The sequence below is a fragment of the Natrix helvetica genome, assembly GCF_964273705.1.
Source record: "Natrix helvetica genome assembly, chromosome: 5".
In the NCBI taxonomy this organism is placed as follows: domain Eukaryota; kingdom Metazoa; phylum Chordata; class Lepidosauria; order Squamata; family Natricidae; genus Natrix; species Natrix helvetica.
Genome location: NC_138551.1, coordinates 4,324,990 through 4,338,087, shown reverse-complemented (window position 1 = coordinate 4,338,087; position 13,098 = coordinate 4,324,990). Strand labels below are relative to the sequence as shown.

The 13,098-nt window shown below is 46.5% G+C and overlaps 1 protein-coding gene across 1 annotated transcript in view; it reads left to right on the top strand.

Annotated features, from left to right (window-relative positions):
• The window catches only part of PDE6D (phosphodiesterase 6D), a 34,010-nt gene extending 29,389 nt beyond the window's left edge, over nucleotides 1–4,621 (top strand). The window contains exons 4-5 of the mRNA XM_081956144.1: nucleotides 1,042–1,147; nucleotides 3,916–4,621. Coding sequence (XP_081812270.1) covers nucleotides 1,042–1,147; nucleotides 3,916–3,997 — 188 coding nt within the window. The 3' untranslated portion in view covers nucleotides 3,998–4,621. The remainder of the gene's footprint in view (nucleotides 1–1,041; nucleotides 1,148–3,915) is intronic.
• The last annotated feature ends 8,477 nt before the right edge of the window (nucleotides 4,622–13,098 follow it).

Genomic DNA, 13,098 nt, shown 5'->3' with positions numbered 1-13,098 from the left:
AGAGAGGGGGGGGGGGACAGGTAGCAGAAAGAATTAACATTTTTAGGTCCTATCAGAAGTCAGCACCAATAATAAATAAGGCTTATTTATTATGGCATCTACAGAGGTCATTGATATACAAATTTAGTTTAAATAAAGTGTCAGCAAATAGGTGTGTGACTGTGTTTGTGTGTGTGTTTGCTGACACTTTATTTAAACTAAATTTATTCTAGGGAGATTTGGGTATAGGCTGGGTATATATGTATGTATTTATGTATGTATACTTACATATATACCCAGCCAAGGGAGGAAAGCAATGGCAAATATAGACAGCTTGTTACAAAGCAGAGACATCACCCTGCCAACAAAAGTGCATATAGTCAAGCAATGGTTTTCCCAGTTGCAATGGATGGCTGTGAAGGTTGGACCATAAGGAAGGCTGAGTGCCAAAGAATGGAGGCCTTTGAACTCTGGAGCTGGAGAAGACGCCTGCATTGAGTCCCTTGGACTGCAAGGCCATCCAACCGGTCAGTCCTAGAGGAGATCAACCCCGGCTGCTCTTTAGAAGGCCAGATCCTGAAGAGGAGACTCAAAAGACTTTGGACACCTAATGAGAAGGAAGAAGGACTCCCTGGAGAAGAGCCTCATGCTGGGAACGATGGAGGGCAAAAGAAGAAGAAGGGGACGGCAGAGAAGGAGGGGGCTGGATGGAGTCCCTGAAGCAGTCAGCATGAGCTTGAATGGACTCCAGAGGATGGGAGAGGACAGGAAGGCCTGGAGGAACATTGTCCATGGGGTCACGATGGGTCGGACATGACTTTGCAACTAACAACAACAAATGTATGCACTGGGCTGGTTGGGGAATTCGGGGAGTTGAAGTCCACACATCTTAAACTTACCAAGGTTGAAAAACACTTCTCTGGCCCTTTTCATATCCTGACCATATATGAGACTTAAGTGCAGGGGGATGGCCAGCTTCAAGGCCACTACTTAGTTGCACGACAGGCGTAAAAGGGGACAATTTGGCTCTTTATGGCGCTCACCGCCTTCTTATTTTTGCAGAGTGGTTCTTTGAGTTTGGCTTTGTCATCCCAAACTCCACCAACACCTGGCAGTCTTTGATAGAAGCAGCGCCAGAGTCGCAAATGATGCCAGCGAATGTTCTCACGTGAGTGATTGCATTTCTCATTCCCACAACCCCCGGCCAAAGTCAGTGACTTCCCAAAATACGGAGAGGGCAGAGTGGATCCCAATTCAGATGTTGAAGTAGTCTGTTCTTTAGCTGAAGGCTCCAATCAGGGGTGAAGTTTGCAGAGCAGACATTAATTTTCAGATTATTATTTTTATTATTATTTTGGTAGGGGGAGGAGGGAGTTGCGAAACGTCCCAGCTTGAATTCACAGGTGAGCTTCACCTGATTTCTTTTTTTTGGGGTTTAATTTTTTTTTTATGGAGTTTATCTATATATATAAAAGCGAAATACCACTCATGCATCATCACAAAATCTCCAGAACTGTAAAGCCTACAAACTTGAAATTTGGCACTTATGTTCCTCTTGACTTCTAGGTGCTCCCTAAGAAAGGATTTTTGAAAATGACCATCAGATCCTTAGTATTTCTTATATTATTATTAACACGCTCTGATGCTAAGGAGTTAGACGTTCCACTCCCTCTCCCCACCTGAAAAGAACTCTGTTCCAACTGCCACATGGGTGTGGGCATGGCCAGGGTGTGACTCATCCGGCCTGCAGGCTGAGAATTTAGACATTCTACTTCCCCTCCCCACCTGAAAGGGAGAGAAGGGGATAGGAGAGGATCAATGGAGCCAGCCGGAGGGAGAGAAATAAAAATAACAGCCTCAAGCTTTTAGCTTTGAATCTTTGAGGTTGGCTCCTTCGGTCTTGAAATGATCAATTCTTTATCATTTGGAGCCTGGCTGGATGGCTTCCACAACCCCAGGCTCCAGCAAGTCATTTGGGCTGTTCATTCAGTCCTTCACTTCGATAGCCACCCATCTCAACCAATGACTCAGTGCTAGAGCTATAAAAACCATTAATAAATAAATAAAACCATCTGAAACAATAAAAATATCCAAAATAAATATAGACAGCAACTGAAATAATTCACTAGTTAGCAGTTCTGTGGTTAAGGTGCTGGGCTAGAAACACAGGTGTCTGTGAATTCTAGTCCCGCCTTAGGCATGAAAGCCAACTGAGTGACTTTGGACCAATCACCAGATGGCTTTGGGTTCTAGTCCCGCCTTAGGCATGAAAGCCAACTGAGTGATTTTGGACCAATCACCAGGTGGCTTTGGGTTCTAGTCCCGCCTTAGGCATGAAAGCCAACTTGGTGACTTTGGACCAATCACCAGGTGGCTTTGGGTTCTAGTCCCGCCTTAGGCATGAAAGCCAACTGGGTGACTTTGGACCAATCACCAGGTGGCTGTGAGTTCTAGTCCCGCCTTAGGCATGAAAGCCAACTGGGTGACTTTGGACCAATCACCGGGTGGGTGTGAGTTCTAGTCCCACCTTAGGCATGAAAGCCAACTGGGTGATTTTGGGCCAGTCATTTTTTCTCAGTCCAATGCACCTCACAGGGTTGTGGTGATGGTGAAAATAAGATGAAAGGAGGAGTATTTGCCACCTGGAGTTATCGACAAAGTAATGAAGGCAAGATAAAAATCAAATAAATAATAGGAAAGCCCTTAGCACTGTGATGGCAAACCTATGGCATGTGTGCTGAAGTGGCATGTGGAGCCATGTCGCTTGGCACACATGGTGTCACCCGTTCTTCTGGGTTTCTGGCGCTCCTGTGCCTGTGACGATCAGCTGGCCTTTGTGCATGTGGCACTGCCGGAAACTGTAAGAGCTGTTCTCCTGTTTTCCGGGGTGAGCATGTGTGTCAGCCAGCTGACCGGCCCACGCGCATGCGCGGCAATAACCAAAAGACTTGCTGGCCGATGCACAAGCATGCGTCAAACCCCGGAAGTACATTTTCGCTCCTCTTCCTGTTCATGGCCCAGACAAGGACACATGCACGCAAAGTGCTCCCTTTTTGGCACTCGGTGAAAAGAGTCAGGTTCTACAGTTAGGCTACAAAAACGAAATGCACAGGTACAGTATAGGTGGTACCTTGCTCAACAGTAATAACTGTGAAAGGGATCTTGGAGTCCTAGTGGAGAACCCTTTAAATAGGAGCCAGCCGTGTGCAGCAGCTGCCAAAAAAGCCAACACAGTTCTAGGCTGCATCAACAGAGGGAGAGAATCAAGATCACGTGAAGGGTTAATACCACTTTATAATGCCTTAGTAAGGCCACACTTGGAATACTGCATTCAGTTTTGGTCGCCATGATGTAGAAAAGATGTGGAGACTCTAGAAAGAGTGCAGAGAAGAGCAACGAAGAGGATTAGGGGACTGGAGGCTAAAACATAGGAAGAACGGTTGCAGGAACTGGGGATGTCTAGTTTAATAGAAAGAAGGACCAGGGGAGACATGATAGCATTGTTCCAATATCTCAGGGGTTGCCCCAAAGAAGAGAGAGTCAAACTATTCTCCAAGGCACCTGAGGGTAGAACAAGAAGCAATGAGTGGAAACTAATCAAGGAGAGAAGCAACTTAGAACTTTCCTGACAGTGAGAACAATGAATCAGTGGAACAGAAATTGCCTCCAGAAGTTGTGAATGCCCCAACACTGGAAGTCTTTAAGAAGATGTTGGATAGCCATTTGTCTGAAACGGTATAGGGTTTCCTGCCTAGGCAGGGGGTTGGACTAGAAGACCTCCAAGGTCCCTTCCAACTTTCTTATTCTATTTGTATCATGGGCTTAGCTCATTCAGAGCCCCAGGCTCGGGCACACTGCCCAGTTTTTAAAGCCTTCAATTGTCTCTCTCTTGCCATTTCACGTGTTTTTCTCCTGCTTTCTTTTCTCCCTCTGCAGCGGGAACGTGATAATAGAAACCAAGTTTTACGACGACGACCTCCTCGTCAGCACTTCCAGAGTAAGACTGTTCTACGTTTGAGAGAAAGCCGGGGCAGGGCTTGGGCCTGGCTTTAGTTCCTCCCCTCACCCGATTCCCGGGGCCGAATCCCCAATTCCTCCCCAGTGACGGAAGACTGTTTTTTAGGAGGTAAGGGGCCTGGCGAGATTCATCCCCTCCACCCATCCTTCTCTTGCCCTCCTGTCCGGGACAAGGCCAGCCTGCAACACCTTGAGAGCCTCTGCTTGGATATTTGGAAAGGTGGGGGGGGGGAGAAGGACTGGTTTTTGGGGGCACCCAGCTGGCGAGAAGGATCAAGATTGTAAATGGGACTTAGAGGGGTGATGTTGTTGTTTTTCTAGATCTTTCTATGCCTCCCTACTTAGTCGCCTTCTCGGCAGGCTGCCTATCCACTCGGTTTCTTCATGGTCCCTTTATTCCTTTTAAGTTTCACTTGTTCGGCTCCCCCCTTTTCTCTCTCTCTCTTTCTCTCTTTCTTTCTTTTTTTCTCTCTCTCTCCATTTTTTAAATTCCAACTCTCCTCTCCGTTTAACCGGTCCAGACTCATTTTCTTCCACCGCCCCCGTTTCCTTCAACTTGTAAAATAGACTGCAATATTCTTACATAATGTAATTAAAAATAAATAAATTTCTGATTGAAAAACAAGCGTTTTGCCTGGTTTTGCTCGGAGTTCATTCCGGAGGGTACGTTTTTCCCAGGAGGGCGGGGGGGGGGAGAAAATAAGCACGAAACGATCTGAAGTTTGGGATGTCTAGCCTTGTCCTCCTGCGCCTGGTGTGTGTCTCCCAGATATTCTGGATTCCTGGACAGAATGCAAAGAGGAAATTTTGCCATCGAGTGTTTCCCTGCAGGGCCAGTCTCCTTATTTCCAAGAATTATGGATGATAGGATAGCAATCTTCCGATATTTGGGGGGGGGGTGCCCCAAAGCAGAAGAAGGGGTCAACTTACTAACAAGACAATTAACGAGTGGAACAAAAGTTGCCGTCAGAGGTTGTAGGTGGACGTTTTTAAGAAGAGATTGGACAAACCACTTGTCTGGAATGGTTGAGGGTCTCCGGCTTGAGCAGGGGGCTGGACTAGAAGACCTCCAAGGTCCCTTCCAGCTCTATTCTATGTTCTCCATGAGCTCAGTTTGAGTAGACTTTGCCTATTCTCCAAAGCACCTGAAGGCAGGACAAGAAGCAACGGATGGAAACTAATCAAGGAGAGAAGCAATCTGGAATTAAGGAGAAATTTCCTAACAGTGAGGACAATTAACCAGTGGAACTGCTTGCCACCAGAAGTTGTGGATGCTCCATCACTGGAAGTTATTAAGAAGAGCCCAGACAACCGTTTGTCTGAAATGATATAGGGCAATGATGGCAAACATTTTTGGCACCAGGTGTACAAACCAGAACACATGTGCATGTAAAGTCCAAAGACTAGCTGGCCGGCGTATGCCAGCCTGGTTTTGGGGCATTTTTCGGGCCGTTTTCCAGCCCAAAACCAGCCTCAAACTGGCCCAAAACTACCTGTTTTGGGGGCGTTTTTCAGGACATTTTCTAGTGCTCTAGTGCCCGCGAAGACCAGCTGCCACGCCAGAAACCAGAAGATCAGCTGGTGCATGTGCCCACAGAGGGCTCTGCGTGCCATAGGGTCCCCCTTCACTACTTGAGCAGGGGTTGGACTAGATAACCTCCAAGGTGCCTTCCAACTCTTATTCTCTCAGTCCTGCAGAAGAGGATTGACCCATCAAGAGGCTCAACAGCTCTTCCTCCTCCATCCTGGTGGTTTGGATGGAGGCCCTTGGTATGCTCCATATGCTGGGGGGGTTTTCAGCCCAGAATCCGAGAAGGGACCGAAATGCTGAAGTAAGAAAGAAATCCTATTATTCCTGAGATCATTTCCTGGAATTTCCCCAAATGTGGCCCTCTAGGTTCTTCAAAGGGATGCGGTGGCTCAGTGGCTAAGACACTGAGCTTGTCGATCAGAAAGGTTGGCAGGTTCGAATCCCTAGCGCCGCATAACGGAGGGAGCTCCCATTCCTTGTCCCAGCTTCTGCAACCTAGCAGTTCGAAAGCACATTGAAAAATGCAAGTAGAAAAATAGGAACCACCTTTGGTGGGAAGGGAACAGCGTTCCGTGCGCCTTCGGTGTTTAGTCATGCCAGCCACATGACCACAGAGACATCTTCAGACAGCTCTGGCTCTCCGGCTTTGAAACGGAGATGAGCACCGCCCCCTAGAGTCAGGAACGACTAGCACGTATGTGCGAGGGGAATCTTTATCTTTAGGTTCTTCAAAAATAAATTGTGATTACATGGCTACTTCTGGGAATGTCAGAGAGTGAAAGCATTCCCTTGCAATTCCACCGTTCCTTGTGCTGTGGAATATTTATAGAGTTTTTTTGGTGATCACATAATACAGGTAGTCCTCGACTTATGACCACAATGGACTCCCAATATTTCTATTGCTTAACCAAGACCATTGTTAAGTGAGTTTTTGCCCCATTTTACAGCCTTTTTTGCCACCGTTGTTAAGTGAATCACTGCAATTATTAAATTAGGAACACGGTTGTTAAGTGAATCTGGATTCACTTAAAGGTCACAAAAGCAGATCGCGGGACACTGTAACCATCATATGTACATGCCAGTTGCCAACCACACCGAATTTTGATCATGTGACCTACGAGGATATCGCAACAGTCGTAACTCTGAAAAATGGTCATCGGTTTTCAGTGCTGTTGTCACTTTGAACAGTCACTAAATGAATGATTGTAAGAGTGACCGGCTCCTCCCTGGTGTAGGAGGAGGAGGAAGAGAAAATGAGGCAGACTTGAAAAATTCTGTCACAGGTAGTCCTCAACTTAAAACTGTTTTGTCAGCCGGATCTCCGGCATGAGTTTCTTCAGCAGGCTTGCCTATTGATTGCCATAGTAAGGGGGGGGGGGCTCTGGTATTTGGGAGGGGGAAGTGAGCTGGTGGAGTCCCATGAGAACTGAAAGGGAGGTTTTGACTCATGAACTCATGGCGCTACTGAGTGGAGTTGCTCACACTCCGTCAAGGCCAACCGTCCTGAGACTCCAGATGGGAGAAAAACCTGCAGAGGAGCCTTCCCATAACATGATACTGGACATTGATTGGACTCTCAGTACTAGACCCTGGGGGGGAGGGAATCGGGTTGACTTTCAGTCTGTGACCTTCGCACGTTTTAAATCAGATCTTGCCTTGCTTTCGCTGCTATCATTTCAAACTTGTTTCCTGCCTAAGCAGAGGGTTGGACTAGAAGACCTCCAAGGTCCCTTCCAACTCTCATTCTATTCTATTTTATTCTATTCTATTCTCTATTCTCTCTTCCCGTCTATTCTCTTCTCTCTTTTCTCTTCTCTTCTCTCTTCTCTTCTATTACCATTGGGTGTCATGTGTCGTGCATCTCCAAGAAGCATCATCAGGTTAGTATGCAGGACGGTTAGCCTTGACCAGGTCCAAACATCGGCTATCAGCATGCTCAGAAGATGGTGAGAACAAAACTCCCTTTTTGACTATCACTCCTGTATTCCCATGCCTCCCCCATTGCCATGGCAGCCGAAAGCAAGTTAGGGAAGCGAGTCTAATCTTCAAGGAGAGTCTCTTTCCTGACCACGGAAGGCTGTGATTTGGTCAGCTGCGGTCTGGCATCTCAACTCCTCCCTACCACAAATCTTCCCGAGGTTGGTTCCCAACAACCCATGAAACCTGATTTTGCATGTTTTTTGTCCTGCCCATCAGCAGAAGGGAACATTTCTGCTCAAAACAGCTTCCGTATCTCCTGTTCATTAAGCAGAACTGACCCAGGCTTCCTTAAAAAGCATGAAGCAAAACCCCTTTTATTCATACGACTGTAAATTCCTTTCATTCACAGTCCGCAAAGCTTAGCAAACAGTCTTTCAGATGAATGTTTATCCACACGCACCTTATCTCGCTTGGAGAGCTGCCAGACAGCTAGTTTCCAAACACAGGGCAAGGCAAAACTTGGCACAGGGTCTCTTATAGTCACAAAAAGAAGTTTCCACTCTTGATACGACCGAAGGAACGAATTGTTTCCTGCAAAAGCCCCCTCCCCTTTCGCCCCTCTTTTGTTTCCTCTGGGAGGGGCCAATCACCTCCAAGGTGTGGCTTTACTCCCAAGTCGACCCTGCTTTCTTAGTTGTCCTCGTCTTCTGGCAGCTCTGCGCATGCGCACACTGGCAAGAGGCTCCAGCTGTTCCTCTGCCTCACTGCTGTCTAGCTCCCTCTCTGCCTCCGACACAGAGCCCTCTTCTGAGCTTTTCTCAGCCTCCAGGACTGGCCCAGGTTCCTCCCCAGCCCTCCCCACTCTCCGACTCTGCTGCCAGATCTGCTGGCCACCGGTGGGCCACAACAGAAAGTAAATGAGGCTCAGCTAAGTATCTGACACATTTACACACACACACACACACACACTTATTTAATAAAGAGCTAGCCTTCAATTTGGGGCACGCAGGAGTGAAACCATCCTTCTCCCGCTGTCTGACTACAATTCCTTTGGCTCAGGAGTGGGATTGAAAATTTTTTTCCCTACCTGTTCTGTGGGTGTGGCTTGGTGGGTGTGGCTTGGTGGTCATGTGACCGGGTGAGCGTGGCTGCACAACTGACTGACACACCATGTCAAAGGAGCTGGATTTCCCGCAAAACGGCCCCTGCAGCAAGCAGGAACCTCATAGACCAGGGGTGTCCAAACTTGGGAACTTTAAGACTTGTGGACATGCTGGCTGGGGAATTCTGGGAGTTGAAGTCCACAAGTCTTAAAGTTCCCAAGTTTGGACACCCCTGTCATAGACCATCAGGCACAGCTGATCATTGGAACATTAAAAAAAACTTTTTAAAGCATTTTTGTTTTTACTACCAATTCAGGCGAACCAGCCCGAACCGGTATCATTTTACCCCTGCTTTGGCTCTATCCTATGTAAAAGGGTAAAGGAGTCCGTACAGATTTTACTCCACTAAATTGTTTCCGATTGTTCTAGGGACCGGTGCACATCTCCCGTTTCAAGCCCATTAGCCAGTGCTATCCAAAGACATTTCCGTGGTCAGGTGATTCGCATGACGGAGCTCTGTTACCTTCCCATCAAAGTGGTACCTATTTATCTACTTGCATTCGCGTGCTTTGAACTGCTAGGTTGGCAGGAGCTGGGGCGAGGACGGGAGCTTACCCCGACTGATGGTACCCACCTGGTCCAGCCTACAAGCCCAGTGTCTTAACCGCTGAGCCACCATGCCGCCCCTCTTCTTACATGGCACAGACCTAGTACACGGGGTGAAAAACAGATTACAAATAGTCCTTGTGTTAGGACAGCAGTTGGCTAGCCTTGTTGCTGTCGTAACCCCAAGACGTGCAGGTTATTAAGTGGGAAATGGCAGGAATCCCAGATAAGGAGCGGGGGGGAAGGGGATTGATTATGATCTGTTTATTAGCATCCTTTAGCACACCCAATTTGCGGTGGGCGCCTCGTTTCTGAAATCAGAGATTATTATTTTTTTGGAAGACTTAAAGCTACCAAACATGTAAAAGAAGATGAGAAATTAATCTTAATTGTTGCATTCTTCTCCGATTTCTCACCCTCGCCATGTCTTAGACTGAAAGATCTTTTTTTTTAATAAAAGTTTTTTTTTTAATTTTCAAAACAAACACAGCACATCCTTCTTTACATACTGTAGAAAGTGTATCAGTTGGTTACAAAAAGGCTTTCGTGCATCTCTTCCACAGTCATCAAACATAATTCATATTAACTCAAGTATTTTAACTCAGATATATTTATACATGTCACCATCATCATACCTCCATTTTCATTTGACTGTAATTGTTTAAACGTCCTTCATCATAAAATATACCAAGATTTAAAACATAACCACATACTGGCATTTCATTTACTATTTCTAAAATCCTCCAATAACACTGAATCCTTATGTCCTATTCTAGCTAAACATCCATAATATTTAATAACAAAGTTTTCTAATCCTTCTTTCCAAATCACTGTTTACAATTTACATCCCATTTCTTTATGTTGTACCCATACATATGTATATGTTGTTATCATTATCCCTCCTTTATTTAACTTTATCCTGTATCATAACATTTCCCCCCCTAATAGTCAAGACTTAACTGAATCTAACTTAGTTCTTTTTTATTAACCTTTATATATAATCCAAAAGGATTTCTAATCTTCCTTTCATGGGTACCATTCAATATTCATATCCAATTATTACTTATCATAACACTACACATTGTATACATTATTATCATTATCAATTATTTATTTAACTGTATCTATTATCACTAAATTTCATTAACTAGTTTTAAATTATACTCTTCCATCTATCAACCTGTATCTTTCCAGTAGCAAAACAGCTGAAAGATCTTATTCAGGAGAGACCAAGGCTCTCGAAACGTGGTCCCTTTAAGACTTGTGGACTTCAACTCCCAGAATTCTCCAGCCAGCATGGGGAATTCTGGGAAGTGAAGTCCACAAGTCTTAAAGGGGCCACGTTTCAAGAGCCCTGAGATAGCTAACAAGCTGATGGGAACTAATTTTTCATGTTCTCAGTTGTGGGAGCTTCATCCCTGGAAGCTTTGAAGAAAAGACTGGACTGCCATCTGTCAGAAATGGGGTAGGGCGGGATGGGGGGGTTGGACTAGATGACCTACAAGGTCCCTTCCAACTCTTAAGTCAGTTACAATCTATTCCTTCCCCTTTGAGAAGACAGGGTTGACACTTCTCCTCCATTCTCCTGGAAGCCCACCCGTCCTCCAGGAGTTCTCAAAAGATTACGCTTAAAGGTTTGGGGGGTAATTACTTCCACTTTCCAACCCTGTGGGAGAAATGAGGATTAGCAGCACCTAACAGACTCATGCTGCAGTTCACAAAGAAGCAATGACTTCTTTAGTATGAAAAGGTGCTCCTGAAAGGATGTTCTGAGGTTTTAGCCCCGTCATGGCGAACCTATGGCATGTGTGTCACAGGTGGCATGCAAAGCCATTTCTTAGGGCACGCGAGGCGTTGCCCTGTCAGCTCCAGTTGATTTCGGCCTTCATTTTTGACCATTTTCAGGCTTCCGGAGGCTTCCAGAGGGCGAAAAAGAACCCAATGCGGAAACCGGAAGTTCAGGAACGGACTTCCGGTTTGCACGTTGGGCCATTTTTCGCCCTCCAGAGGCTTCAGGGAAAAACGGCCCAATGGGTAACCCGGAAGTCCATTCCTGAATGTCCAGTTTGAACATTTGGCCATTTTTTGCCTTCAGGAGGCTTCTCTGAAGCCTCCGGAGGGCGACAAACGGCCCAATGTGCAAACCGGAAGCCGGAAAACAGGCCGTTTCTGGCCTCCGGGTGGGCAAGGGACGCTGTTTTCACCCTCCCCAGGCTCCTAGAAAGCCTCTGGAGCCTGGGGAGGGCAGAAAACAGACCTACTGGGGCCTGGGCCCACCAGAAGTTGGAAAACAGGCTGTTTCCGGCATCTGGGAGGCAGTGGAGGGAGGTTGTTTTCGCCCTCCCCATGCTCCAAGAAAGCTGTGCGCTTGGATGGGGCAGTGGGTGGGTGGGTGTCATGCATGCACGGTGCAGGGGGGGAGCATTAAATTATGGGGATGGGCAAGCGAGCATGTTCAATAATGTGCACGCTCTTGCTTTTGGCACCCCAGGCGAAAAATGCTCGCCATCACTGTTTTAGTCCCTTTCAGGATGCAATTCATTGGGCTCCAATGCAGCTTTTCTCAACCTTGACCAGTTGAAGATGGGTGGACTTCAACTCCCAGGATTCCCGGCTCCTGAATAGGAGAGGGACTGTCGATTTATAAATCAGTCATCAATACTCTCCATCGGTCCTTCAGAGCTGTTGACTAATATGACCACTAGATGGCAGCAAAACACAACAGTTCTTTCAAAGAGAAGCACACTTGTTAAATTTCTGAACTTCAGCCCCTTGAAGGTGCCTGGACTTCAATTCCCAGAATTCCCCAGCCAGCCTTGGGGGGAAATTGCCAGCTGAGGAATTCTGGGAGTTGAAGTCCAGGCATCTTCAAATGGCCAAGTTTGAGCAATACAGTTTTAACTCCCTTTTGTCTTTCCCTGGTTCTGTCAGATTTCAGCACCCATTCTCCCCATCTCGTATGGGTCATCCAAGTAATTACTGCCCGCGTGGGTAGCTGGTTTACTCAGAGAGAACCGAAAGTTCATTAGCATGACTGCACCCAGTTTTACAAACTGCACAGGGACAGCTCTGTTTCCTATCTGAATTTCTCACCTAAAACTACACCAGGAAACTTGAGGGGGGAAGGGAAAGGAAGGGAAGGAATAGAGGAGGGAGGGAGAAGAAAGAAAAGAAAGAAGAAAAGAAAAAGAAAGAAAGAAAGAAAGAAAGAAAGAAAGAAAGAAAGAAAGAAAGAAAGAGAAGGGAGGGAAGGGAAGGGAAAGGAAGTAGGAAGGGAGAAGAAGGAAGGAAGGAAGGAAGGAAGGAAGGAAGGAAGGAAGGAAGGAAGGAAGGAAAAGGATAGAGGGAGAAGAAGGAGAAAGGAAGGAAGGAAGGAAGGAGGGAGGGAGGGAGGGAAGGGAAAGGAGAGAGGGAGAAGAAGGAGATAGAAAGAAAGAAAGAAAGAAAGAAAGAAAGAAAGAAAGGAAGGAGGGAAGGGAATGGAGGGAGGGAGAAGAAAGGAAGGAGGGAGGGAAGGGAAAGGAGAGAGGGAGAAGAAGGAGAAAGAAAGGAAGGAAGGAAGGAAGGAAGGAAGGGAAAGGAGAGAGGGAGAAGAAGGAGAAAGGAAGGAAAGAAGGAAGGAGGAAAGAAAGAAAGGAAGAAAGAAGAAAGAAAGGTGAGAAGGGAATGGAGGGGGGAGAAGAAGAAAGGAAGGAAGGAAGAGAAAGGAGAGAGGGAGAAGAAGGAGGAAGGAAGGAAGGAAGAAGAAAGGAAGAAGAAAGGAAGGAGGGAAGGGAATGGAGGGAGCAAGGGAGAAGAAAGAAAAGAAAGAAAGAAAAGGGAAGGAGGGAGAGAGAAAGAAAGAAGGAAGGAAGGAGGGAGGGAGGGGAAAGGAAGGAGGGAGAAGAAGAAAGGAAGGAAGGAAGGAAGGAAAGGAGAGGAAAGAGGAAGAGAAAGGGAAAA